This window comes from Plectropomus leopardus, chromosome 20, assembly GCF_008729295.1.
Source record: "Plectropomus leopardus isolate mb chromosome 20, YSFRI_Pleo_2.0, whole genome shotgun sequence".
NCBI lineage: Eukaryota > Metazoa > Chordata > Actinopteri > Perciformes > Serranidae > Plectropomus > Plectropomus leopardus.
In genome coordinates, this window is record NC_056482.1 from 349,594 (window position 1) to 375,678 (window position 26,085).

A 26,085-nucleotide genomic window follows, 5' to 3' on the forward strand; every position below is an offset into this window, starting at 1 on the left:
GGGCCCTATAGTGCCATCTGTGTGTAAAAGTGGCTTTGATGACGGGCAATACAAAAATTAGGAAGTGCAGTCTATAGTTCGATCAACAGCCTCTGGATGACGTGTTTTGCATCAATTTGCATCATCCGGAAGTTTACCACAGTTCATTGACACATACTACTACCAACACTGTTTTGATACAAAGATGGGTGAAAAATCAGCAAAGCATTCCCCTGAAATTCACTGAAATTACACATAAGGCTATGGTCCATTGTAATGAACAAATATATCACATATAGAATTATTATTTCACCTTTTCTGTGCTCTCCTCCTGTTTATATACTGCCTCTAGAGGCTTTGTTTCCTTTTTCTCTTTTGGCTCCTTTGTCTCTTTAGTGTCCCAAATGTCCTCCTTCTTCTCCTTTTTGCCTTCTTTTTTTGTCTCTTTTTCTTTGACCTCCCTCTCCCCTGATGAAGAAACTTCCTCCTGCTCAGGCTCTTCTTCATCCTCGTCCTCCTCCTCTTTCACCACCACCCTTTCTGCTCGGCTCCGTCTGTTCGGTGCCTTCACTGGTGCCACCTCCTGAGAGGGTCAAAACATTACACACATCAACTCCAAACTGAAAACCGTTTGTTTCAACACATTGTTTCAGTTTGTTTCAACACATTTGTTTCATGCTACAGCACACAAAGCAGTACAAGTGGCAAATAAATGTACCTTTTCCTCCTCAATTTCATCGTCATCGTCTGACCTCTTGTCCGACGGGGGATCTGAGGATGTGCTCTTCAGCACCTCCTCTGTCTTAGTTGGTTTCAGAGTTTTGCTCTTTTTACTTCTTGGTTTCCTTTTCCGTGAACTGGCCTACAAACAAACAAGAATGCAGGGTAGATTCTGTTAACCATAGATTTTAATTGATCCATATTAAATCTGAAAATGAATCATTTTTAATAATTCTAGTTAGTGATGCAGAGAAAGATTGACATGTCAAGTCACTTACTGTGCCTGCCTGTTTCTGTGCTTCTTTTTTGGCCAGGTCCTTGCTTAGTAACTTGATGAGGTAGTCTGCTCTGGTCTGGAGCTGTTTGGCCTGTGGCTTCTTGTCAGGGTCGTCTGGTAGGAGCTGATCAAAAAAAGCGCACAGTAAACATTTTCATAAATGGCTGCACATACTAATTTGCACTTGCTTCTGTTCTGACATTTGAAAGGAAAATATTAATGGTTCCATCATGGTTTCCCACACATGCATTTATGTGTAGCAGGCCACCACCAATACATTTTCTATTTTTGAAGCTGGACCTTTCATTAGGACTGCTACTGGAATATATTTATGTTTGGTTATGTGTTGCAACACTCTCTCAGAGTGCAGAGCATGCTCTGGGCACAGGCGGAGCAGCAGATTGTCAGGCACAGTTAAATTAACACTTAACCATTTATTGTACTGGGTCAAAACTGGGTCACAAAGTTTACTTTTACATTTCTGCAGCAACTGCTCCTCTCCTCCATTCAATTGTCTTTGACCGAATCAACTGATCTGTTATACACACCCTGACTGAAACTCCTAAAACTGCTGCTGTGGGATAAAAACAACTTGTGACGAGTTTTGCCTGTGCTGTGTTCACAGACCTGCAAATATGTCCCAATTTAGAAACGGGCACAGAATGATAATAAAAAAGGGACACATGGATACAAGATTAAAAAAAAAGGAAATTTGCAAAGATTCCTTTGTCCTTTTTATTGTTTTCTATCTATTGACATAATTGTGATAAAACCTGTTTTTAATAAACCTCAGATTTGTGAAATGTTACACTTTTTGGAAACTGCTTGTTACGTTTGGACGATAAAAATTAGTTTAAACTACATTAAACTGTTTGGTTTTCGACCTTCACTCAGAAATGTATTGAGTTTGGACTCACTTTGTGTGTGAGGTTGAGGTCCGGATCCATCTTGATCATCTCCCAGCTGCCATAACCGTACTCATAGATTCCTATGAGAAGGCTTGAGTCGTCCTCCTTCCCCCACTCAATGTCAAAGTGGGCTGCCTTCGAGTGGCATGGAATCATATACCTGCTCACAAACACACTATTAAATCTACACATTCTAAAACACTGAGTCACGCTGTATTTAGCAACGGGATCTGAGAGAGTTGTGGAGTGTTCTGGAAAGCTCACTTCTTTCTCTCCTCGGGGTCAGCAGGAATGGCCTTGTGGAGTGGAGCCAGCTCCTCCTCATGGGAGATAACAAGCTTGGCATTGACCTGTACTCCAGAGATCCTGAATGTAGGGCCCTTCACCTTCCCTCTCCGCCCCCCTGATGATCAAACACACAGAAAAACAACAAAGCATTTTAATCAGGTTTGAATCCTGTGAGAGACAGCAGGTAGAGAAGGAACACAGTGGAAACCATTAACAGTGGTTACGTCTGTCCCACTCACACTGATCATTGTAAGCTGATTATTTTAACCTTTTAACCTTTATTTTCTTTATTTCTGAGGGTTTTTTTTTGAAGACAGTACATACTTAGGTAAGATACTGGACCCAAAATTGTGTGTGTGTGAAAACTGAGTATCAGTAACCTCGGAGGGTGTGTGTGAATGATGAATGTGACTTGTAATGTGAAAGCCCTTTGAGTGGTCAAACATACAGAGAAGTGCTATACGTTCAGGTCCATTTACCATTTACTGATCTTTCATTACTGTGGCTTTGCGCAACTGTTTTGAAATGCAAAATAATATAATTTTATACATGTTCAGGCTACAGCAAAAATCTATTGTTTGACAGCCCTAGTAAAAATTTAAAACAAGTATAAGTAATATGATATAATCAGTCCACTCTGCTTATCTGCCCACTGCACTCCTTAAAGATTTCCAACATGCTTAGCTAAATGCAGTCACATCAGGGGTTACTGTCAAAGCCAGTAGACAGTCCTCACACCCCTCACTGAGGGTAAAAGTTCCTCAGTAAAGGTAGAAGTCATCACTGGTAGGTACAGCATTAACCTGAGCCAGGCTGTTCCTAAATATTAGGCCAAGCTGGGGGTGTGACTATCATTCTACCTAAAGTATAAAAAACTGGTTACAAAGTTAACAATTAACTACAAAACTATGATGAAAACCAGCCAGTGTGGCGCTGAGCAGCACAGCTTGTTTGGCCTGGCAGCTACAGCACTCTCAGCTCTGGCGCTGACTGTTAATAAAGTCGATTAAACTGCTTTTGAGCCACATGCAGCTACAACGTCCACAACTATTGAGTGGGATTGACTCTTCAGCTAACTAAGGTTTCAACAGCCTGTTGTCAATATCTCATGACAAACAAAGGAATCATTACTGACTCATTGAGTCTTTAATGTGTAAGAAATTGTTCTTACCTGAAGTCTTCTCTGGTCCACAGGGGTTTTCTCGTAGTGTTCTCACACAGCCGTTGTGCACAGTTTCTGCAAGGCGTTTCAGGTCGTGTTCAGACTTATCCACAAGTTCAGCATCGCGAGCTATAGCATCCAACCTGAGTGACCCAGACAAACGGTGAGCACACTGTGTGCATGTTGTTTTTGTCAGTTGTTAAAACAATAAGAAAATACAATCAATCACCTTTCCAGTGGTCCTCCAAATTTTTTGTAACTCTTGACAAACCTGTAAGGAGTACACCGAGATGTTATCAAGAATATGTAGACAGTAGAGATGGGCCACATAGTTTTAAAATTATATTGCTAAATTTAAAGGCTATATCGCAATACATGATATATATCTCAATATTTTTATATGTCCTTTGAAATAATGTTTACCACTAAAATACTAAATTATTGAATATAACAACAAATTTACTGAAAATAACATTTTAAAACTTGTCATACATTGCAGGGCATTATTCCCCGACTACAAATAGCCCAGTCTTAACTGGTAATCTGTGTTTTACAGTCTGATATAAAGTCTCTCAAAAATAAAATTAATGTAAGAGCTTGTTCCACTCAAGTAAAAGGAATGTAGTGCAATCTACATTTAGCAATCCAACAGCAAAATAAATAAAGCAATGTAAAATTCAAGTCACTTTTAGGAGGAGTAACAAAACAGTTACTCTTTGTGACAGAAGCAAACCTCAAATCTAGCAGTCCAACCAAACATCTTACAGTAAAATTAGTGCAATTTGAAAAACACTATAACTTTTCACTAACAGAAATAATTATAACTAGTCCATTCTTTCTGCATCAAAATAGACCAGCCTTAACTGGGCCTTAAGGCATACATTGCGTGCTGATATGAGTGAGAGTCACGCGTAAAAAAACAGTGAGCTACCATTTCTTGAGATGTGCTGTAGCTGGCACGCAGCTCCTGTCGCCCCAGCCCTAATTCAAATAAAGTAGCTACTGTGATAATAAAGTTGAATACACTACTGTTACAATAACGTTAAATAAAATACAGTTATAAGTAAGATAGAACTTTTATAATGACATTTGAAAAAGTATTGCTATAATTAAACAAATCAAAGCGGGACCCATGGTGCTTTAATTGTGAAGAACCTGGCTCGTATTGGGCTGAAAGTGTTGAAGTTTTCTCTGTGGAGTTTGTGTATTTGTATGTGACAGAGTCTTGGGAGAGAGTGAGGGAACCCAAACTCCAAAAAGATGTGACAATTTACACTCAATGTTCACAATATAGTCATTTTATACACCACATGCAGAATAAGTGGTGATACATCAAGTATATTCGATATATCGCCCACCCTTAGCAGGGAGAGTTAGATAAAAAGCCACCCTGAAGGATGGGTTGATATAATCACCTCCGGATCTCAGCATCACTGAAGCCCTTGATATTTTCTCGTGGAATGGTCCGAGGCCGTCCTCGTTTCTTTGGCCTTTTTCGGTCTGAGGGGGAGTCGCTGTCAGACCCAGAGTACCTCCTGTTCCTGCTCTGCCGGCCCTCACTGGCGTTAAAGCTTATCTGTTAACACAAAGCAAGAAAATCACCTGGAAGGTCATTAAAAACCCCAAATGTCTAATACAACCAAAAAGCACACAAATTACACGAGTACACGTGACACGAGTCACGAGTCCTTATGTTTGGCATGATTGTTGTATACCTGTTTGGCACAATTCCTCATGCGTGGCAGCAGGTAAATTTCCTCTAGCTCCTTCTGTCTCTCCTCCTCCTCCATCCTCCTCCTCTGCTCCTCAGGAATGATGTCGTCCCAACTCCGCTGACTTCGCTCAGAGTCAATATCTATTTCCTCGTCCTCCATCATGGAGAAGTTGGCCACCTGCACAGGTCAGGTCACAAACAACTGGGAATGTCACACTGCTAAAGAACAACGCATTGCAAATTTAAATATTGTCAAACCAGTTTCTGTAACAAGAAAAAAGATTAGTTTTCCTACCTTGAACTGAGACAGCAGCTCTTCTCCCACTGTGGAAGGTCCAGGGTCATTCTCCCTGGTCTCAGCTCTTTTGAGGATTTCGTCAATATCCATTTCCTACAGAGTAGAAAAAGCCGTGACATGGTTTTTTTTTCAACATATTTCAGAGGAAGAGTTTGATTATCTGCATGCATAACACATACATACACTCACTGATGTGATTATGTGAATACATACCTGAGGCTCCTGCTCCTCGCCTTCTGGCTCTTTGAAAAGCTCCTCAGCACCAAACTTCAGGATGGAAGACAGCTCCTCCTTGTTGAATGGGGCTGAACTGTATTTAATAAAACACACTCCAGTGAGATAACGGCAAACTGTAGCAGCAACCTTTGAGAGGAATACTAACACTATAGGTTAAATCTCTTTCTTGGGGGTGAAAAAGAAAGCTGCAATTTTATGTCAATAAGCATAGACGTTTTAGGTTAAAAGGAGGAAAGGCAGTCATGCAGCAGTGTATGGTATGCGTTGCTTACCTGGAGGGAGCAGAGCCAGTATGGAGGACAGTTTTCCCTGTCGTGTCCATCCTCTGAATGACAAGGTGGTCCAGCACCATTTTCTTCTTTGCCCTCTCAATGATGTCCTCCTCCACTGAGCCTTTTGTCACCAGACGGTAAATATTCACCTGCAAGTCCACAAGCAGACAGAGGGATATACAGTTTACTCTCTACAGCAACCTAAACATATATAAAAAACATTCTGGTAGTATGAATTTAAAACAGTTGCTTACCTGTCTTTTCTGTCCTATCCTGTGGGCTCTAGCCTGGGCCTGGAGGTCATTCTGGGGGTTCCAGTCTGAGTCAAAGATGACTACAGTGTCAGCTGATGCCAGATTGATACCCAGACCACCGGCACGCGTTGATAACAAGAAGCAGAAATCCTAGGCACACAAGAGGAGGTTCACTACACGTTGAGTCCGAGTTTATTCAAATGAAGCAAAAACTGTGTTTACTTTATACAGGACACTGAACTTACCTCTGAGCCCTCAGCGTTAAAATGATCCAGCGCCTGCTTCCTCATCTCCCCTTTGATGGAGCCGTCTAATCTCTGCAAATTCACAACAATTCAAATTCAGAAATTTGTAACATCAATAAGTGGATGGCATTTCATTGTTGCTGGTTAGCTAGGAGGAAATTCAAGGTGTTTGTGGAGCATATCAGTGTATGTATGTACAGTAGCATTTTCCCAACCATGATACATTATTATTATTATTATTATTATTATTATTATTATACAGAATAATTTAATGTTTACAAAAAGGCTATCACATGAAAATAATGACATATTTACCTAATTATATTTGACTAAAGGAAACTATAGTATTAATAAAACCCTGAATATAGCAAGTGTTGTCGACTTTTTTCTGTTTTTTCAGGTTGCATTACAGTAAAGTAATGTCATAACGTGAATTTACTAGCCTGTTGTAGCTGTTCTATTATTTGCCTTTACCCCCTTAGTCATTATTACCGAATATTATTTATCACAAATCTCACGGTCTAAATGTTTAGTGAAAGCACCAATAGCCAACCGTACAATATTGCTGTAGAGGTATTTGGTGAAAAATATTGTGATAGTTGATTTTCTCCATATTGCCCAGCCCCCCTGACATCCCACCTAACTCCAAGCACTGCACAGTACCTAAGCCCTCTGTAAAACCTGGGGAAAAATTGGTAGTATGTCTGGTGCTCGTGTGAAAACAGTGTGTTGTTACCTGAAAGAGAAACTGCCGGCTCCTCAGGTATTCAGCCAGGATATCCAGCATCCGTACCATCTGGGAGAAAATGAGAACTCTGTGGCCTCGCTCCTTCAAACGCACCAGCAGTTTGTCCAACAGAACCAGCTTCCCACTGCTGCGGATCAGTTGCTATCAGAGGAAAAGATGAGTTACTGGTCTCTGTCTAGTATTCTCCAAGTTTCATCCTAAAATCATAGTACTGTAAACAATCTTCACACGTCCTTAAGCCTTCCCCACCTCACAACACTCACACACAAACACATAACACAAACACTCTTTGAATTTATTTACAATACTGTCTGAAAATTAAGCATCTACAATTAATATTTGTAATGTGAGAACAATGTGAAGGGGTTGCTCCTGATTAAAGTGAAAATACGGATATGCTTCAAAATCAGATCAATATGTGAAGTGTTCAACTAAAGAGAAAAAGCACATAGGACTATAGTCAACATCACCAAAGGACACAGGTCCTCAGCCCTCTCACATCTTGTACAATCTGATCACTATCACTATTCCTCGTACCAGCTTACAGTCCCATCATTAAGAGACAGAAACCCCTCACCGGATCTGTTGGAGTGGAAGTGAAGAGGAGTTTCCAACTTCAACTTCCTGGAAGCATGCATCACAGAGGACCTCACATGGACCATCAACCCTACTGCTCTGATAAAATAAAAGAGGCTAAAGAGTGACCCTTCTTTGTAAGGAAAGCCAACCTGTTTGTGAAGCTGCTCATTCCCTTCCACCACTGCTCTATGCAGAGTGGATTAACATAATGTACGATATGCCAACTGTCAAGCAGGAGGCTCTCCAGAGTCCTAAATACAACTCAGAAAATTAACTAGGCTGCCCTGCTCTCACTGGAAGACGTCTACAGGTCACACTGCCGACACATAACTAGCAGCATTCTGAGGGATGAAATTCGACCTGATCACCATCTCTTCTCTCATTTGGAAGGTGCTATGGGGGGCTTCAGATCCGTGCTTCCAAGCTCCAAACCACCCTCTACCCCAGAGTTATCACTGATCTGAACTCCACAAATAACTGTCCCTGCATCATCACCGATGACTGTGTTATGTAAAATAATATCTTGTGTTAAATTGGCGAAATAGCATTTTGCTCCATGCATAAAAAGTAGCTCCAGATATGCCATTTCTTTAAATTACTTCTTTTTTTTAAAATTGATATTTATTTGTATGGCAGGCATGTTAGGGTTGCAATGGTATGATGTTGCGTTAGCAGTCTTGAAAAATATTGCAGTTTCACATTATCACAGAAGTATTATTATAACCAGCCAGAATGACCCTTAAAGGAAAAAAAAGGCTTAGTTTTGTTTGAACAAATGTTTTATCACAATTATTAAGACTTGAAACCATTTCTTGTGTAAATGTCTCCCTTATGAAAATAACCAAAATAAAGGTGAGACTCTTCATCCACTTGTATTTTCATTTTCAATATTGTAGATAGGCATATGTACACGTTATGATAATCATCAGCTTTCATATCACCAGTATATCACTGCAACCCGTGTGTGTGTGTGTGTGTGTGTGTGTGTGTGTGTGTGTGTGTGTGTGTGTGTGTGTATTACAAAACAAGAGAGAATGAACAGACCTGTAAGGCTTCAGCTCTGTTGAGGAACTCGTTGTCCTCTGGGGGCTTGATAAGGTAACAGTGGTTACAACACTTCTTCAGCTCCATCATTATGTTCAGGAAGCCTGACGTGCTGCCTTTAGTACCTTTACTCAGAGCCTTGTAGTTCCTGGTCAAGATCCACCTGATCACACACACACATACACACACACACACACACACACACACACACACACACACACACATACAAGAGACACACACACAGACACATTACTACACTATTTTATAAATTATGGTGAAATGTCTAACAGCAAATTTAGATTGTGATGGCACATTGAACAGCAGGTGAAGAGCATTCGACTGACTGACTGAATAAGCTGCAAGGCACTTTGAGGGCTTTCTTAGTATAATGGAAACATAATGCTGTGTTTGGACTCAAAATATCCCTGCATTACACAACTCAGGATACTCATTATTTCAATAAGGCCTGCACTGGTGCAGAGAGGGTTACACCTCAGCTTTAATCTGAACTTCCTGGTTTTTATTTCATCTTCTACCCAAGCAGTATGTCCACACCACACACACTGGCAGTATTTTGCTGGGGCGCTATTATCAATATGAATGGGGTTTTAACATAACTGCCACCGACTGACGGCATATTTGGCAGCACATCTTTATCTGTGCTCTATAGATTTTGAGTTATCCATCTACTTCCACATAACTGAAGTCAAGTTATCTTATTTGTCAGCAATTTCCTCAGTTTTGGAGGATAATACTTGCTCACTTTCAGGACTTTAGCAAAACAAGTTCCATGACTATGTAAATCTACCCAGGTGTGGATTAAGAGGAGGCATCAGGTTACTGTGAGGGGAGCAGCAGCAGACATCGCATTTGTGAAATGTTGTGTTCTGCTTGTTCAACATTTGTTTAATAAATTGATAATACTGTCTAGCTGTTGTACTGTTAATTTCAGATCAAATCCCACTATACTTGATAGGTCAAAAAACCTTTATTGTACTTGTAAAAATGTATGATTTACTTATTTTTCGTCCATGGCACCTCCCACGCTCTGTAATGTCAAGTCAATATGCCCAAAGCTTACCATCCTTAGTGATATGAATTTGATTGCAATCACCCATGAAGACTGTTTAATGGCCCGACCTTACTTAAAGGTGCATTATGAGAAGAAATTAAATATCTACATGTTTCTGGTTAAAGGGGTCATGTCCAGCTCTTACTTGTAATACTGTTTCTGGATAGCACTCATCTCCACTCGGAGGATCTGCTCCACTTTGGCAGGAAGAGATTTCTCCACATCCTTCTTGACTCTACGCAGTAAAAAAGGTTCCAGCTCTTTGTGCAGACTTGTGTAGCCCGAGTCCCTGCCTTTACCGTGCTCCTCCTCAAACAGCTCCCAAGAGTGAAACCTGGAGAGAGACAATACACATCAGTGGTGGTGGCGCGATACAGTCAATACACGTGACAACATACAAGACAACACTTATTTACGCTTAGAGGCTAAATGTGCAAAAACTTTCATCATTCTTACTTGGTACAAAATGTCTCAAAGGTTTGTTTATATCATCAACCGCTTCATGATACACTATTATACAGCTGTACATCAAGGCATTTTTAATGTGCTCTTGTGCTAAGTGGGTAAAATGAGGCCCAGCCTCTCCTTTGCTCAGACTTTTATTAGAAAAAGTCGTTGATGACAGTTTTGAAGCACTCTGCTCTGGTAAAAAAATAGCTGTCTATGCTTTCTCGCCCACATTCTGGTACCATGCTGCTGGTTCCCATTCAGTTTTTATGTAAAAAAAAAGGCTTTGACATTTTGGAGAATAAAATGTTTACACAGTGGTTGCCAAACTTTTAAGCTTGTGTCCTCTTCATATTAGGTTTACTTGCAGCGTAATGAGTCTGTCAAATGAGTTTCTCAATGTCTTCTGTCAGACTGCATTATTTGAATAATTTAGGCTTAAAGGATTAAAACTATAAAGTACTTCACAGGAGAAAAAATAAAGATTTGAGGAAAGGCAGAAATGAAATGCATACAAATTTTTGTAAGCATTTTTTTTTCTTTTTTCTTAAAAATATGTAGATAAAAAAAGTCTCAAAATTGAAGCAGCAAAAACAGATTAATCTTCTCTTTTATGCCATGCATTCTTCTTCCTTGCCAAAACATGATACCTGAATTAACCACTATGCAACTTGACCTCCAAAAATTTGGTCTGTGATTCAGGTGTGCAATATGTTGATAATGAGTACTATAGTCTTGAGCCACTAGCCTGATGCAGAGATAAACAGCAGGCTCCACAGGTCATGTAAACTCACGTATTTCAAACTCCACCACCCCAGATTTGTTTTTCAGTCCCAACTGACGTTGACTAAAGTGACTATACTTAAGATACTTTTATCAGACTTAAGACAGCTCCCTCTGGAGACACAAAGACCTTTATATTATTATATGTTTTTTCGAATATGCAGCAGCACTCCCTAAGACCGGTAAACACCCCTTGGTGTGTAAAAGCTGTGTTCTCCTTAAGCACCACACTGAAAAGTGTTTTTTCAGAGGAGAGAGGCCTGTACCACAAAGCACATTTAACAGTCATGCTCTCTTTGCCTTAGCTGACTCGACAAACCCTAAAATCATCAATCAGAGATAACAGGTACTATGAAGGTGGGTATCAATTTGCTCTATTAACTCAGGCTTTGTTCTTCATGCTCTGTGTGCCTTCCCACTAAACAAGTCAAATGACGTCATAAAATTGAGTGAGCCGTGCTATCTACTATTGGCTTAGAAGAATTTTTTAAAAATAGTCACTGTTGCTTTAAGGCAAGAGAGGCAGAAAATGAATTCACAGGTTAATGTATGTATTTTACTACTCTTGTTTATTTATTATTATTATCATCAGCTGCATTATTGCTGCTTTTAAACTTGATGCAGCAGATTTTCATGTGTTTTTTAAGAACTATATTTAGGTCTGACACCTTCCTGTAATGAAGTAGACGTGTAAATCGCTTTATTCTTTGGATAAATCAAAGTGAAATGAATTTTTCTGATTGAATATTATCTGATATATATAGGCCTACCAATAGATTGATCTATTAGCTGTAACATACTAGTGTCGTTCGCTGGTTTACGAAGACGCAGTGTACCCCAATATGGTGATTGTTGTGCCACTGCTCGTCTGCAGTCGCCTGGCTGTTCACACCAAGAGCACATTTTTTAGCACCTTTCTGCCCCTGCTTTCTTGAGTGTCTCCGGCTGTATGTCTGTGTCTATGTGTCTGTGTGTGTCTGCTTGTCTCTTTCTCCCACTCAGTTTAAACAAAACTGACAAGCAACTGGATGCATATCTTATCATTTATCTTAATGAGATCATTCATATCAGATCTCATGTACACTTTATATTATTCATAATAGATTATTTAGTTTGTTTTCCTGCCAGATTCGCTCAAGGACAAAAACAGACCAGACGACAAAACTATCGCTGCTGACCATGGAGCTTGGGGCTGCAGTGTGTCCAGTGTTAATGGTCTGACTACTCAACACAGGCGCTGAAAGGAGGCGGCTGGCGCTCCATGAATAATATGCGCACTTCATGGCTGTTCTGCTTCTAGTGTGAAACTAGCATAAAACAGACTTCGACAAATCAGAACCAAGCATATAAACATAATCCAAAGAGGTAATGTGATGATGGTTTGAAGGAATTATACTGCAGTTCATATGCAGGTATATACTGATTAAAAATATAGTCAACTCTTAATGCATAATGCTACCTGTGGTTTTATAGAAGGCTTGTTTTAGAGCCACAGTCAAACATGTTTAGCAGTTTAGTGAGAGTAACAACAACCATGTGCATAAAATAAAATTATATTCTTGCTCTGATTTTTTACATCATTGATAAACTGTAGGTTCCTGTAAAAACAAGACAAAAAAAACCTACATACAATAAGTGCTACTGTAACTTGCTCTTTAATGTAACATTACGTATCAACAAGCTTGATAAATTTATTTAAAACGTAACTCAGTTCCTCAGCTGAGAATTTGTATTGCTCATATACTGATACTGATTGTAGAGTAACGCTACTCGAAGGAACATTTTCACGTATTTCAAGCTGAAACTCAGAACAAAAACTGTTCCTAACTAGGTTAGGTCTACAGCATAAGTTACTATGGTAATCTAATCAGGTTAAAAGAGAACCATCCTCGTAGGACGGAATTCTCTGGCTTTAGACTTAACACACCACGCTAAGCCACAAATCTCACTTTGTGGTGCAGCCCTCTGTCCTGGTGAACCTCTGTTTGCTGTGGTAAAGTGGGCTCTATTGCACCTTTAACCACACCTGGACAGACCTAAGGACAGAACTAAGTTAGTCTTTGAGCATAACAAGTGATGTGGCCTACTTCTCGGGCATGATGAAGTGCAGCAGGGACCAGAGCTCTTTCAGGGAGTTCTGCAGTGGCGTTCCAGTGATCAGAAGCCTGTGATTGGACTTAAATTCGATCATGGTCTTGTAGAGGAGGGAGTCATCATTCTTCAGTCGGTGCGCCTCATCCACACCAATGAAGGCCCAGTTAACACTGCCCAAAAATGACTTGAGACAGACAAACATGACACAGCTTTAGGAATGACCTTCACCATTTCATATGTGTCATAAGTAAAGACAATTAAGTGACGAAATAAAGTAGCCTCTGACCTTGTCTTTGAGAAGAATCTCGTATGTTGTAAGGAGGATATTAAATTTCAGTCTTTTGTTATGGACATGCATCCACTCGTGTGTCCGGATCTATCAAATTTAAACACAGATGAAAACATGTCAGTGAAACATGAAAAACGTTACAAGAGTCATTAAAAAACTGATGCCTTTGCTGCTTGTATCCACTCATCTTAACCTTTAACTACAAGGAGTAGGGATTATGACAACGAATCAATAGAGTTGTAGAGACTGTGTGTGTGCGTGTGCGTCTAATAGATGATTGAACCACAGTACCATGTTCCTGCTGCTGATGTCTCCAAGGTAAACCACAACATTCATCTGAGGGGCCCAGAGCGTGATTTCTCTCTGCCAGGAGGTTAGTGTAGAGAGAGGCACAACCAGCAGAAAGGGTCCGTACAGCTGATGGTCATTGAACAGGTAGTTGAGGAAGGAGATTGTCTGGATGGTCTTTCCTAAGCCCATCTCATCAGCAAGGATGCAACTGTTGCCTCTGTGAATGAAGACAGAGAACGAGAGAGAAACAGCAACAGTTCAGACTGAGGGCCTGCTGTACATCAGAATATGACTGTGGGATATGTCACATGAGGTGCCTCTACAGCTTTGCTGGAATCCAGAAAAATTCTGATTACTAACCCAATCTTTAAGGAATCAGGATCAGTAAGTAGGTAACAAAAAAAACAGAAATATTTTACACACAATGGCTTTACAAGATATATGACTGCACTCATATAAAATTAATGACAGAGCTGTGTATTTGTTGAATTTAAGAAATCCAACCCTTCTCTACGACATCATATAGCATCTTTTGGTCACAAAAGCTTCTATTTGAACTGAGGCTGCCTCAATAAAAAGTAATAGACATAGAATGAAGCAGATTAGGATCAGAAAGTGCAGCAATCTACTCTAGCTGTGAGGTTAAAGTGTGTTTCGGTGGGTGTCCTGGATACAACAGACTCCAGTTTTTGGAGCTCTGCTCTATGTGTCTTTATACACAGTCACAAACGTCACATCTGGACTTGAGCATCAAGCATCAAGTCGGTCTAAATAGATTCTGATATGATTGTGATTTAGAGTGAAATCCATAAAAACTGAAATAAGCTCTATAGATTTAAAAGTTCAACATTTTGAAAAAATAGATTGTCTTTATTTCTGAGAAGAGCTTTTACGTTTTCCTTTCACTTTCACAGGATCTAGTCATCTTGTGCAATATATACAATATTTACGGGAGAAAAATGCTGATTACTGCTGATAAAATTTTCACAACACACAGCGCATCCCCTAGACAATAAAACACCATGGTGTCATCATCGAGATGAATGAATGCAGTGTTGATCAGTAGCACAATCATTATCAAAATGTAGCACTATCAGGGGAAAAAAACATGATGCGCTCTCTAGATGGAAAAGCACCATGGTCAGCCACATGAGTGAATACAATCTCTACTGTCACAGAGGACACTGCACTGGAGGATAACAGGGATGTAGATATAGTTAGTTAAGATATAGTTCCCGCACTGAGCCAAAGCCACTGCCCAAGCCCACACAGCAGAGAGGCAGGGTGACGGCAGGCGGACAGGTGTCAGATGTGTGCAGAATACCAGAGTGAAATAACTGACCATCACTGACAGTCTGTTATAACATCCAAAACACAGCTGTACCGAGCAACATCACTGTGAGAGGACAGGAAAAATCATTTAAGACATTTGGAAACAAAATGTAGGACTTTATGGACGAATTTAAAACTTTAATGCCTTCAATTTGAGAATATTAAACTTAAGGCTTTTTGAGACTTTTAAGACCCAGCAGGTTCCCTGATGTTCAGAGGATAAAAATTTAGAATTAAGGATTGATTGAGTCATACTTGCACCAGGAGTGGGCCATCCAGTTCAAACTGTCCAACTGGTAGTCTCGGAGCTCCAGTCCATCGCCTCCTATATAAGTTGGCTGCTTCTTCATGGGCATAAACCTGGGTCTCTGTTTGAGTACCTACAGGACAGAGCAGCAGTTGGTGAGGTCAGTGTTAAAGTTAAAACTCACCGTTTAGTTTCTTTCAGACTGGAAACTGCCACAGAGGAGATCTCACCAAGCCAGACTTAATTCATAACTCTTATCTCTCTCCAAAGGCATTAACCAACATGCTGCCAGACAGACTGGGCAGCGGATTACCTTGCAATCTCTGGATGGAATGGTCTTGGACTGGTTTCGGCTCATGTAGTCATCGATACATTTCTGGAACTTTTTGGCGATTAGAGCACCATCTTCCCAGCTACACTCTGAGTATGGTAAACCCTGCCACTTACACAGGTAGTCTGGGTAACCAGCCGCTGACTTCTGGTTTGAATGCCCTGCTCAAAGGAAATTATAGACCAATTCAGTAACAAAAATCCAGCATCACTTACATTTAGAGTGAAATGTTTCATGATAACAACAGGTGATATAGCCTGTAGAAGGTGCACCTATGATTCGCTCTACAAGCTGGTACTGAGAGTGCAGATCATCCATCAGTTCTTCCTGACAGTTGAAATACTCTATATCCTCTGGTGAAGCTGCCTTTAACCTGGGGAAGGACAGAAGCATTAAACAATAAGCAATAGCCTATATTCAATTTCTAAAATTATACATTTGTTAAATTCTCATCATCAAAAATTAGCAAACTCGTGACTTGAGATGGGGATGGTTAATTTTTATTGATATTTATACCATTATCAAGACTCCTTAATGATCCCAGTCTTTATCAATACCACTATCGATATATTTCTTCATTATCTATTTATGCAGAGCTATAAATGGATTTAAATGACCTGACCCAACTTGAGATATATTGTTAAGTTATAGGACCAACTGGACAGCAGTATCAATAAGCTCAAACTTTAATGATTTTCAGATTTTGAAAAAAAAAGCTGAACCAGGTCCTTAATAGAACCAAGTTTCGATCCCCATCCCTACTAAACAGTCAGTTAGAGATGGTAAAATTTGCCTTATTTTTTTTATTCATGTGTATGGCTAGACTAGACGCTGAGACTTCGATGAGTTTTTCAGTCATGTGTTTGTCGTCATATTTGTCCTTGTATAGTTTCCTGCTACTGCATGATCAGCGGAGCACAGAGCAGCTTCCACTGTCACTGTGTAAATCTGTTTGTTAACTGTTTGTAAGGCTGTGATCATGCTCTTGGTTGATTTAACAAGCTCTCACCATCTCTTTTTGTCCTGTTCCTTCTTCTTAAAATTGTCCAGTTTCTTCATGCCCTTGACATTCTGTAACTTGAGGGTCTCCTCTGTCTCCCAGGTGTTATGGATATGGGCCCAGTTCTTCCACTTTATCAAGTACTGGATTTCACCAGCCTCTTTGTTAGGATTGAAGTTGGCATTTGGGTCCCCATCTGCTTCTACAGCGTATACAGTGGTTACACTTCCTGTTGCTGTTAGAAAAAAGTTTTTGAAGAAATACTGTGTTAGATATTTAATTATTCACCCTTTAATTATTCATCCACCCAGGCTGTTTTTGTCACACTGAAGATCTAAGCAGTCTTACCAGTATCTCTTGACTTCCTCTAAAATATCCTCTGACGCCATGTTCACAATGGATGTGGAAATCCACCCATGTCAAGTGTCCTATCGCTAAGCCCTGCCCTCGAACACCATGAGCCAATCACATTTCGTGCAGCTACACAATGCACTTGGACATTCTGCTCTTACACCTCCATAGAAAGCATCAGAAATTACATTTTTCTGCAGTTTCAATTTCCGTAGTTATGGCTTAAAAGTTATGGTTATGGTCAAACAACGTGCATAGGGGGGCATCCGGTGGCTCAGTGGATAAGCAGGCTCCCCATAAATGAAGGCAGTGTCCTTGACGCAGCAGCCGTGGGTTCTCATGCATTATGTCAGCAACATTGTGTATTACAACTACGTCAAACTTTGCTAGGTAAAATTAGCTTAAGTAAGCTAATAGCCGCTAATGTTATGGCCAACTTTAGCTTCCTAATGTTAGCTCATCATGTCATCTGTTCAGCTTAGTCTTAGTATTTTTGTTCTTTGACAAGCAGACATCAGCGTTATCTGTAGCAAAAGATTGTAGTAAAAGCTCACCCAGCTGACAACCATTAATGTTAACTTAGCCGTAATGTTACAAAGAAAGCCAAGGCTGGCTAATGCCGTGTAGAGTCTTTGGATATGTCTGACACTGACAGCTGCCATTGTTATTTTAGGCAGCGTGCCGACTGTTTGTCCAGGTGAGCTAAGGGGGTGGGGATTTGTGATAGGTCAACTGTGATGCAGCCATCCATCTCGAGTCACCATAAGATCATAAGTCACCAGAAGCACATTGCTCCGCAACTGTCAACAAGTGATTCTGCTCCTCTGCTCTTTTCCAATCAAATGCAGAGCTTTGTTTCTGTCTGCATATGTGGTTGTGTGTGTGCTTGTCTCTCTTGCTCTCTGTTTAGACACAACTGACAAATATGCTGAAGCAAGGGATGCATATTTCATCATTTGTCATAATCACATTATTTATATAATATCTAACATGTCCATTATATAATTCATTATTGATTGTCAGTGTGTTTTCTTGCAAGATTGGTTCATTTCTTGCAGAGAAAAATAGACCAGACACCAACACTACTGCTGCAGATAAGGAGCTGGATGTGGAGCTTGGGGCCACGGCATGTCCAGTGTGAACTGCCAAGGTCGTTAACATGAGAGCCAAAAAGAAGCAGGCAGCACTTCACGGATAATCGGTGCACTTCTACGTTCAGTGTGAACACGGTGCAATTCCTTAATTTTCCTCACAACTCTCAAAATTTAAAAACAATTCTGAAATCTGTATGTAGCTAAAATTGTGTCTTAAGCAACAGTTAAATCATCACTCTCAGCATCATGTTGGTTACCTCTTTTCCTTCCTATCCTGCTGTCCATCACTCTCTCCAGTGTTTCAAACTCGTCCTCCTCAGGCTGCGGGACATCTTCACCAAGAACTTCAACCAAGTCATCTGAATCAGTCTTCAGCTCCTCGTCCTCTTTGTAGCTGATGTTGACTGTGGCCTGCCGCCGTGGCCCACCAGATGCCACCTTCTTGTAGTTTTCATCCTCATCCTCAGAGGAGGAACACTTTTGAGATTTCTTCTTCTGGGTACTGCTTTTCTTCCCATTCCGAAAGTTCATCCTGAGACAAGATCATAGGTCATATGATCAATACTTAAATCAAACAGTTAAGAGAATAATTTCAGTCTGTGTAAGGCAGCTGTCGGCTTACTTGGTAGGAGGTTTTCTGCTTTTGATTTTGTGACTCGGCTCATAGTCTGATGCAGATCCGTCACTGTTTTCCTCCGCTGATGAGTCTGATCCAGAACCACTCCCAGATCCAGAACCCGATCCAGATTCAGAGGAGCCGGAATTTTTTCTCCTTTTGGATCCACTGGATGAATCAGATCCATCGCTACTTGACGAGTCCTGGATGGAGTATCATTAAACAGGCAGTTCATGTATCACCAGATAGTGTCAATTCATTGTTCACCTTCAAGTACAAGATGATAAGCAAACTAATGATCTCTCTAAATTGTGTTAATCAGTTCATAGTCAAACAGCACAGAAAAAAGTGTTTTGGGAAACAAACCTCATCAGATCCACTATTTGAGGAGCTTTGTCTCTGCTGCTGCTGCAGCTGCTGCTTCCTGAGCATAGCAGATCTTTGCACTGCTAGGATACTTGGGTTGGACTTCCAGAACTGCAATCAGTGAGTGTAGTAAAAGGTTAGCCAAAAATACACTAACACACACAGCTGCACAAATATATCAGTAATCGCCACTTGTTAGGCTGACAGTGGCTGGTTGTAAGAATTTAACATATCAACTGACCTTAAAAAACTCTTAGCCCTAAGCCATTTTTGACCATTTTAGGTTTGCCTGGATTTATTGTGTAATAAAGCTTGTATAATTTAAACTCTGTAATGCACAGTCAAGCTATGAACATCAATCTGGTCTATAAGAACATTTGTTTTGCAGTGATGTCACCTGGATGTAAAAATAGTGATGGAACCATAAAGACAAACAAAAAACTAAACTGGATCTCACAGATTTTCACTGTAATAACACACACAGCAATACAGAACTACGCTTCTTTGTTCACTAACACAGTTCTCCTAAGTGCTGGAACTCAGAAAGTAAAAGAAATTAACATTAAAAGCTACAAACTATTTACATTTCTTCCAAAAAAATCCAAACGCTCTTTCCACTTTTTGTGTGTGGCATTTCTTACGCCATCCTTCAGAGCAGTTTGTGCCTGCAGTGACACAGAGGGCCACATTACAAGATTTGAACTTCAGGGAGTGAACTGAGTGACCTGGAGAAACCTTTCCTGGGGGCACATGGGAACCTCTGATTGGTCAAAAGACTCTCGCGAGCTTTATGTCTGTGCAAGTCACAGGAACCTCTGATTGGTCAAAAGACAAAAGGAAATAAAAAGCAATAGGCATCAAAGCTAGCAATGATAAATGATCAATTATGGATAAAATATGGACAAAAAGATGATCAATATTGGATCCACAAGTATGGATTTATTGTCAGAAAATCCTCAAAATGAAGCACTAATTCCAGGCTGGATAAGAAAGCTTCTGTAAGAGTTACAATCACAGTTGGTAGCTTCCAGCAGGAAAAAACAAGTAAGAGGCAACGATTTATGGTTCAAACTTCATTAAATTATTTACAAACTATGGGCATTGTTGTCTAAGAGAGTATTAATAGGATACATTTTGGTTATTTCTTTAAAATCCCATTTCTTTACCTCAGCTCCGTCGATGTTTGACTTATTTGGGGGTTCCATCTTCTCCTTGGATTTCTCTGTGTCAGAATCTGACGCACTGCCAGAATCTGAGCCACTACCTGAGTCACTGCTCCCCGACTGGCTGCTGCTGCTGGAGGAGCTGGAACTTGAGCCTGAGGCGGACCCTGATGCTGACCCAGACCCAGAACCGGATTCATCATCAGAATTACTGTCACATGTAAAGACAAAATAATAAAACACACAAGTGTGCATTAGTAATTAATAGATGAATCATCCACAAATCATATTCGGAACACAATATCATGCCTAGTAATCAAAAATAATATCCTTTTATAAACCTGTTTGGCCGTTTTTTAATTTATTGGCATCCACCCATCTAGCCCTGCATACAGATAATTACAATGTGGCATATAAACTTAAAAGCTTGCTTGTAGCCTGTTCATTTAGACAATATTTCAGACAGCCATCATTCATTTCAATGAGACAATCATGCTGGAGTGGCATTAAGAGGAAGGGAAGTCCTGTATATCCTTGCACAACTTCTACCACAACACAACCTGATTTCATCTGGTAATGCAATTTGTTAGCCAATTCCATATGTGCAAGTGCAGATTTGCGTTGGATTACTCGGCAGTGGACTATTTCCACAGTTTCACTTGCAAACACTAAACTCAGGAGCCAATTACTACTGCCATGACAACCTCAATGCAAAGGCACACAGACTTGAATCTGTAACTTTACAAATCACAAATTTCAATTCAAGTAAAGAAAAGACGGAAGTATCCCAGACACTGAAATGAGAGAGAAGAGGTAGAAGGTATTCTGCTACAGTCTAATGTGTGATAATAAGGGTCAGATACACATTTACTATTATCAATATATTGTGTTATTTGAGATGACACGTCAAAAAAAGCAAAAGATTTTAATCGCTATTACCAAAACTACTCTGAAGCCTTTTTCAGAAGATTATCAGCTGATTAGAGGCAATGCAGCTCTACAGCTGGTCCCTCCTGTATTTGCCAATATTCTCCTTCTTCTTTCGAGGAAATCTAACTTCCCATGCATGAAAACAAACCACACTTAGTAAATAGGTCCAGTTCAGGCTTAACTTAGCCAACAGGAATTAGGGGCCAATAGTCATGTTGATGGTGCCACTACAGCGACTGTTTAAAACTTTAAAAACTCACAACAAATCACCTAATTTGCCCATGGCATTGCAACTTTCATTAAACTGTAGGCCCCTTGGTGAAGACACTTCTGTAAAGTCCTTCCTAGTGCAAATTAGGAAGACCATCACTCTGTTTTTATCCAAAACTGTAAAAATTATTAAACCTACCTCCTCCCACATTTTTTGTCAATTCACACTAAACTTACTACAAAGTATCTTCATATTGTCCTTCACAAACGCATTACACAGATTTTTGTTTGATCAAAAATCGACCCCACAGTGCATCACAATGCCTCTCTGTAAACAGTATTGGACACAGCTACTACAAATTCTTGTCAAATAAAGCTTCAAAGTTCATATAAAATGACAGTATTTTGCTGTCAGTGTAGATGAAGTGTGTTGGATTTCAGACTTCTTTTACCTTGATTCTCCGCTGCTGTTGCTTACACTTTCATCCTCACTGCGTCCAGCCATGTTGAAGTCCAAAATATAGACTTCTCCCTGACAAACTGCTGTATTATGTTCCACGTGGTTAACCTGTTTGAGAAGATACACATAATAAACATTACAAAATACTGTTTTCATCAAAGCTGGCTTCTTTCAGTAACATTATGTTTCGCCAGCAATATGGATGGAGAGGATCTGCGAAAGCTGTGCTTGTTAAAATTTGGCACAACATGTCAAAATAACTCTACATGTACAATTTAAAGATTTTTTTCAAGTATAGAACAAAATTCCTCCACATCAGACTTGCTGACTACAGCAAACAAACCATACAACAAAACAATATCACAATATACATAAAGTAATTGCAAAAATAATCACAAATCAGTTTTAAAGTTATGCACAATACCCTTTGTTGAGAAGAATGTACCAATCATTTTTAAAGAACTAAGTTAGTGGAAGTAATTTTATGGAGTTCCCTCTTAAACCATATCTGTAATTCTAAACATGGATGACAGGCTTAGCTGAAATATTAAATATTCTGTGGACATGCTTTTATAACACAAACATGACACCTCTGTGTCTCCTGTATGCTTGAGTTGGTAAATGTAATTTCCATAACCTCTCCCCATATGACATCTCTATCAAACCTAGAATTAGTTAATTATATGTACATGGTGGTAAACGAAACGTATGTATTTAATTAATGTACTTAACATCATATTCTGCATACTCTTATTGTGAAGGTCCAAAGCAGATGGAGACATGACATAAAATTTTACATTTTCAGTGTATGTAATATTCATTTATTGTGCAAAATCTAAAAAATCATCAACTTAGGGTGGATGCTTTGAACATATTCACTTTGGCATTTAGAAAAAATATCTGTTGACGATATCAGCAGAAATCAGCATGTTGGCCGATTCCAATATTTCATTTTAAAGCCAATATCCATAGATACTGATGACATGCTGACATTATCTGCCATTCCTAAAATTCAAGATGTGATCGCACCAAGAATTTGTAGAGTGATAAAAATGTTTCTTTGCCTAAATTTTGAAAAGTTGTTCTGATTGTGTAAGCACAAAGTTTGCCTTTTTATTTTTTTCTGTAATGTATGCATGACATTTGAGTGAATTGTCATCACTACACCTAAGGTGTGATTATATTTTCTATTGCCTTACATACCAAATATGTCAAACTAACTGGACTACAGTCCCCTGTTGGCAATATCCCTCATGCTTACAAAATAGAATACACTTCAAGCTCAGTGTAGCACCCCTGCCTAACTGTGGCCCCTGCATTAAAGTTCAACTAGTTAACTGTTCTTGTGGAGCTGTCAATACACTTGCGCATTAGATATTTTGAAATGTGCAAATTTTTAAAAAGTCACAAATACTCGTTGTAGTTCTGAGAAAGGTTGACTGTCTTCGTTGCACCCCAAAACACTGATTTAATGAATATCTTCAGCTGAAAGCACAACAGGCAGTAGATGTATGGATAGCTGTAGCTGTAAGTCACTTAGCTGTCTTATTCCCTCAACGCAGAGGCCTATCAGGCCTGCGCAACAGCAGCTTGTTTTCACATCCACACAAAGCTCAGTGGGCACTCTAAAGGCTAAATAACCACATTTATCTTGGCAAAGTCCACAAAAATGTTTTATAGTAGATGGACGTATGCCAACATTGGTGTTATCTAGCCTCAGTGTAGCTTAAGTTTAGCTTGTAGCTAACTAGCTAATACCGGCTAACGACGCCAATATTAGCTATTGGCGGGGTACATTGATAGTAATGTATGCAGACACTTCCAACGCGCCAGTCTGTATTTAACTTCAAATTCTTCAAATTCGGTTCGCCATTATCGTCTTACCACCAACCGTTTGATTAAAGATGACCACTGTACTGCTACAACATCACTGTTCCTTATCAATAACCAATTCCTGTTTGCTAGCTCGTATGTGTTGTGCTAATATTATGATTTTCTGCATTTGACAAAAATAACATTTGTAAAACAATCATAGCGACGTGGCCATTTACCACATGTGCCCCCACCATGTGGGTCATATGTTATAAGTCGTGCCGTGTTTTTTTTTTTTAAAATTTTACATCAACGTGGGTTCAATAAACATAAGGTGAGAGGGATGCTAGCCCACCGTTTACTGAGGTTGCCAAGGAAAGTAGCGTTAGCTAACACTATGAAACACGAGGCTAGCACGGAAGCTAACAAAATGACAAAACTTTGCGCTAGTTCATCTTAGCAGGGAACCGCTGGAATGTTCATTTTCCGGTTAGAGCAGATACTCGGCGTTTAGCAGTCAACGATATTTAACTATGCAAATGTCTATACAAGAAGAGGGCTACTGTAGAGTGTTACTTATTTAGTATTCATTACTAACCACAAACCCAAATTAGCTAACCTAACTTCACCCTCTTCCATCTTGTTTTCATTCGCCGCTCACTTCTCGCGGCTTTTACCACATCAACATACAACGTTAGCATACTTTCTCACTGAACTGGGGGATAAGTAACTCCACGCTGTATGTTGTCTGGTGTTTTTGTATGTTACCTGGCAAAGTCCAATGAAATTGATTTTTAAATCCGCCTTTCCACCTCAGAGGGTCCTTTCTTCTTTTATTTCACGAGCAAGCTAGCAGCTGCGATAGCTAACGCTACCTTACGCTAGCTAGCTATCTCCCAGTTAGGGAGAGCAGCCCCGAACGATTCAGTTCAGATGGTTTTCCTCTCCCTCAAAAAATCGCGTAAGTCCCCTTCCCCGAGTTAGTTGTACGCAAAGTCTAGTGCTCGTTGGTCAACTGCGATTGTAGAAAGCTGGCATTTCAATCCAGGGTCTTCCGACAACCGGCCTCCGCCATGACGCTGTAGGGTTCACTTCACTAGGAAACCCCGGACAGTGACGTAACGACTGTGCTGCTCGCCACACTGCATCAGCAACCACATCTGGCAACGAGGATCTTCACACAAGAAACAGCTTGTCAGAACAGTCGGAATAATACATAATATGTAATATTTCAACCCAACAATAGGGCTGTGAAAATGACTGCTAATGCGGATATTGCAAGGAGGACAGGTGGAAAGAGAGCGGCATTTTTTAGCGTTCATTTCTGAAAATGTTGAATGTTGTGCTAAGTGAATCGGGAGTACAGCAAAGAGAAGACAGAACGCAAGCAAGAGTAATTAATGACACACTCAGAGTGACAATCTACTGCCAGAAATGGCTTATGTTCCCAAACTTGAAATATTAAAAGAAAGGGCATGTGACATATCAGTATAAAGCAACACCAAGACGCACTAATGGACTGTACTTTACCTCTCAGTTTAAGGGAATGCCTGCGGTGTATTGATAGATAGATAGATAAAACTTTATTGATCCAACATTGGGGAAATTTGTGCGAAGAAGAAACAAACACCTTTTTCTCTTAATTACAAAATCACAATCTTGTAATTACATCAAAAGTGTCCCTGTCATATGCCCCAGTGACCCCAAACCAATGTCAAATTCATATACTACACTGGGCATATGAATTACAACTCTTTTTAATTGGTTCTATGCTTCTCATATTTCCTATTAATATTTTTTATAACGATTCAGCATTTTTTCAATAGCTTACATATCATGTTACCATGTGACTGTTACCTGCTCAAAGTTCTAGACCCTCAAGGAGTACAGCCTAGGCAATGGAACCATAATCCGTATGGCTTTACTTTGTTGTATGAAACTACATGCCATTAGAATTTGCGACCTGGATTTGTGTGCAGGTGTTGTCTAAGACAGTTCAGTGAATGCAATTAGTGAATGTAATGCACTTCTGTCATGGTGTGACCAGGTTTTTGTTTGGGGTTTTTTTTTTGTTGTTTTTTTAATATCATGACCCTTACTGCTGCAAATATTTTTCCTTCAGCATCCCTGAGTGATTGGGAAAAAATGCATGACCCCTCTCCACTAGGCTATATACAACCATATTTCACAGTTTCTGGCTATGATAAATGGTATGATTTTAGATTTTTTCTTTTTAATAAACCCAATTTGTTTTGGTATCTGAGGGTTTTAAAATATATACAAAATATGACAATGTGAAGTTGAATGTCACTTCCCTCAGCCAAATCAAAAAACATAACGCCCTTCTTAGCGCATTAAAAAAATATTTGGAGTGCCTCTCTCTATTTGCTCGACCTCCTCCCCTCTCATAAATAATAAACAGTCCCTAAATATGCTGGAGAATACAACTTGGCAGTTTTGCAGTAGATGCTA

General features: G+C 39.8%; 1 protein-coding gene across 1 annotated transcript in view; it reads right to left on the bottom strand.

Annotated features, from left to right (window-relative positions):
• The window catches only part of chd1 (chromodomain helicase DNA binding protein 1), a 32,114-nt gene extending 7,415 nt beyond the window's left edge, over positions 1 to 24,699 (bottom strand). The window contains exons 1-30 of the mRNA XM_042508901.1: positions 24,382 to 24,699; positions 21,794 to 21,909; positions 20,205 to 20,412; positions 19,039 to 19,149; positions 18,679 to 18,875; positions 18,314 to 18,588; positions 16,621 to 16,846; positions 15,884 to 15,984; positions 15,594 to 15,772; positions 15,289 to 15,413; positions 13,702 to 13,918; positions 13,408 to 13,497; positions 13,115 to 13,305; positions 9,943 to 10,131; positions 8,726 to 8,888; positions 7,091 to 7,243; positions 6,355 to 6,426; positions 6,110 to 6,259; positions 5,856 to 6,004; positions 5,560 to 5,656; positions 5,344 to 5,439; positions 5,050 to 5,226; positions 4,750 to 4,910; positions 3,564 to 3,605; positions 3,344 to 3,477; positions 2,149 to 2,287; positions 1,894 to 2,044; positions 978 to 1,100; positions 698 to 841; positions 293 to 562 (exon numbers count right to left, since the gene is read on the bottom strand). Of these exons, the coding sequence (XP_042364835.1) occupies positions 293 to 562; positions 698 to 841; positions 978 to 1,100; positions 1,894 to 2,044; positions 2,149 to 2,287; positions 3,344 to 3,477; positions 3,564 to 3,605; positions 4,750 to 4,910; positions 5,050 to 5,226; positions 5,344 to 5,439; positions 5,560 to 5,656; positions 5,856 to 6,004; positions 6,110 to 6,259; positions 6,355 to 6,426; positions 7,091 to 7,243; positions 8,726 to 8,888; positions 9,943 to 10,131; positions 13,115 to 13,305; positions 13,408 to 13,497; positions 13,702 to 13,918; positions 15,289 to 15,413; positions 15,594 to 15,772; positions 15,884 to 15,984; positions 16,621 to 16,846; positions 18,314 to 18,588; positions 18,679 to 18,875; positions 19,039 to 19,149; positions 20,205 to 20,412; positions 21,794 to 21,846 (4,383 nt within the window). The 5' untranslated portion in view covers positions 21,847 to 21,909; positions 24,382 to 24,699. The remainder of the gene's footprint in view (positions 1 to 292; positions 563 to 697; positions 842 to 977; positions 1,101 to 1,893; positions 2,045 to 2,148; positions 2,288 to 3,343; positions 3,478 to 3,563; positions 3,606 to 4,749; positions 4,911 to 5,049; positions 5,227 to 5,343; positions 5,440 to 5,559; positions 5,657 to 5,855; positions 6,005 to 6,109; positions 6,260 to 6,354; positions 6,427 to 7,090; positions 7,244 to 8,725; positions 8,889 to 9,942; positions 10,132 to 13,114; positions 13,306 to 13,407; positions 13,498 to 13,701; positions 13,919 to 15,288; positions 15,414 to 15,593; positions 15,773 to 15,883; positions 15,985 to 16,620; positions 16,847 to 18,313; positions 18,589 to 18,678; positions 18,876 to 19,038; positions 19,150 to 20,204; positions 20,413 to 21,793; positions 21,910 to 24,381) is intronic.
• Positions 24,700 to 26,085: the final 1,386 nt, after the last annotated feature.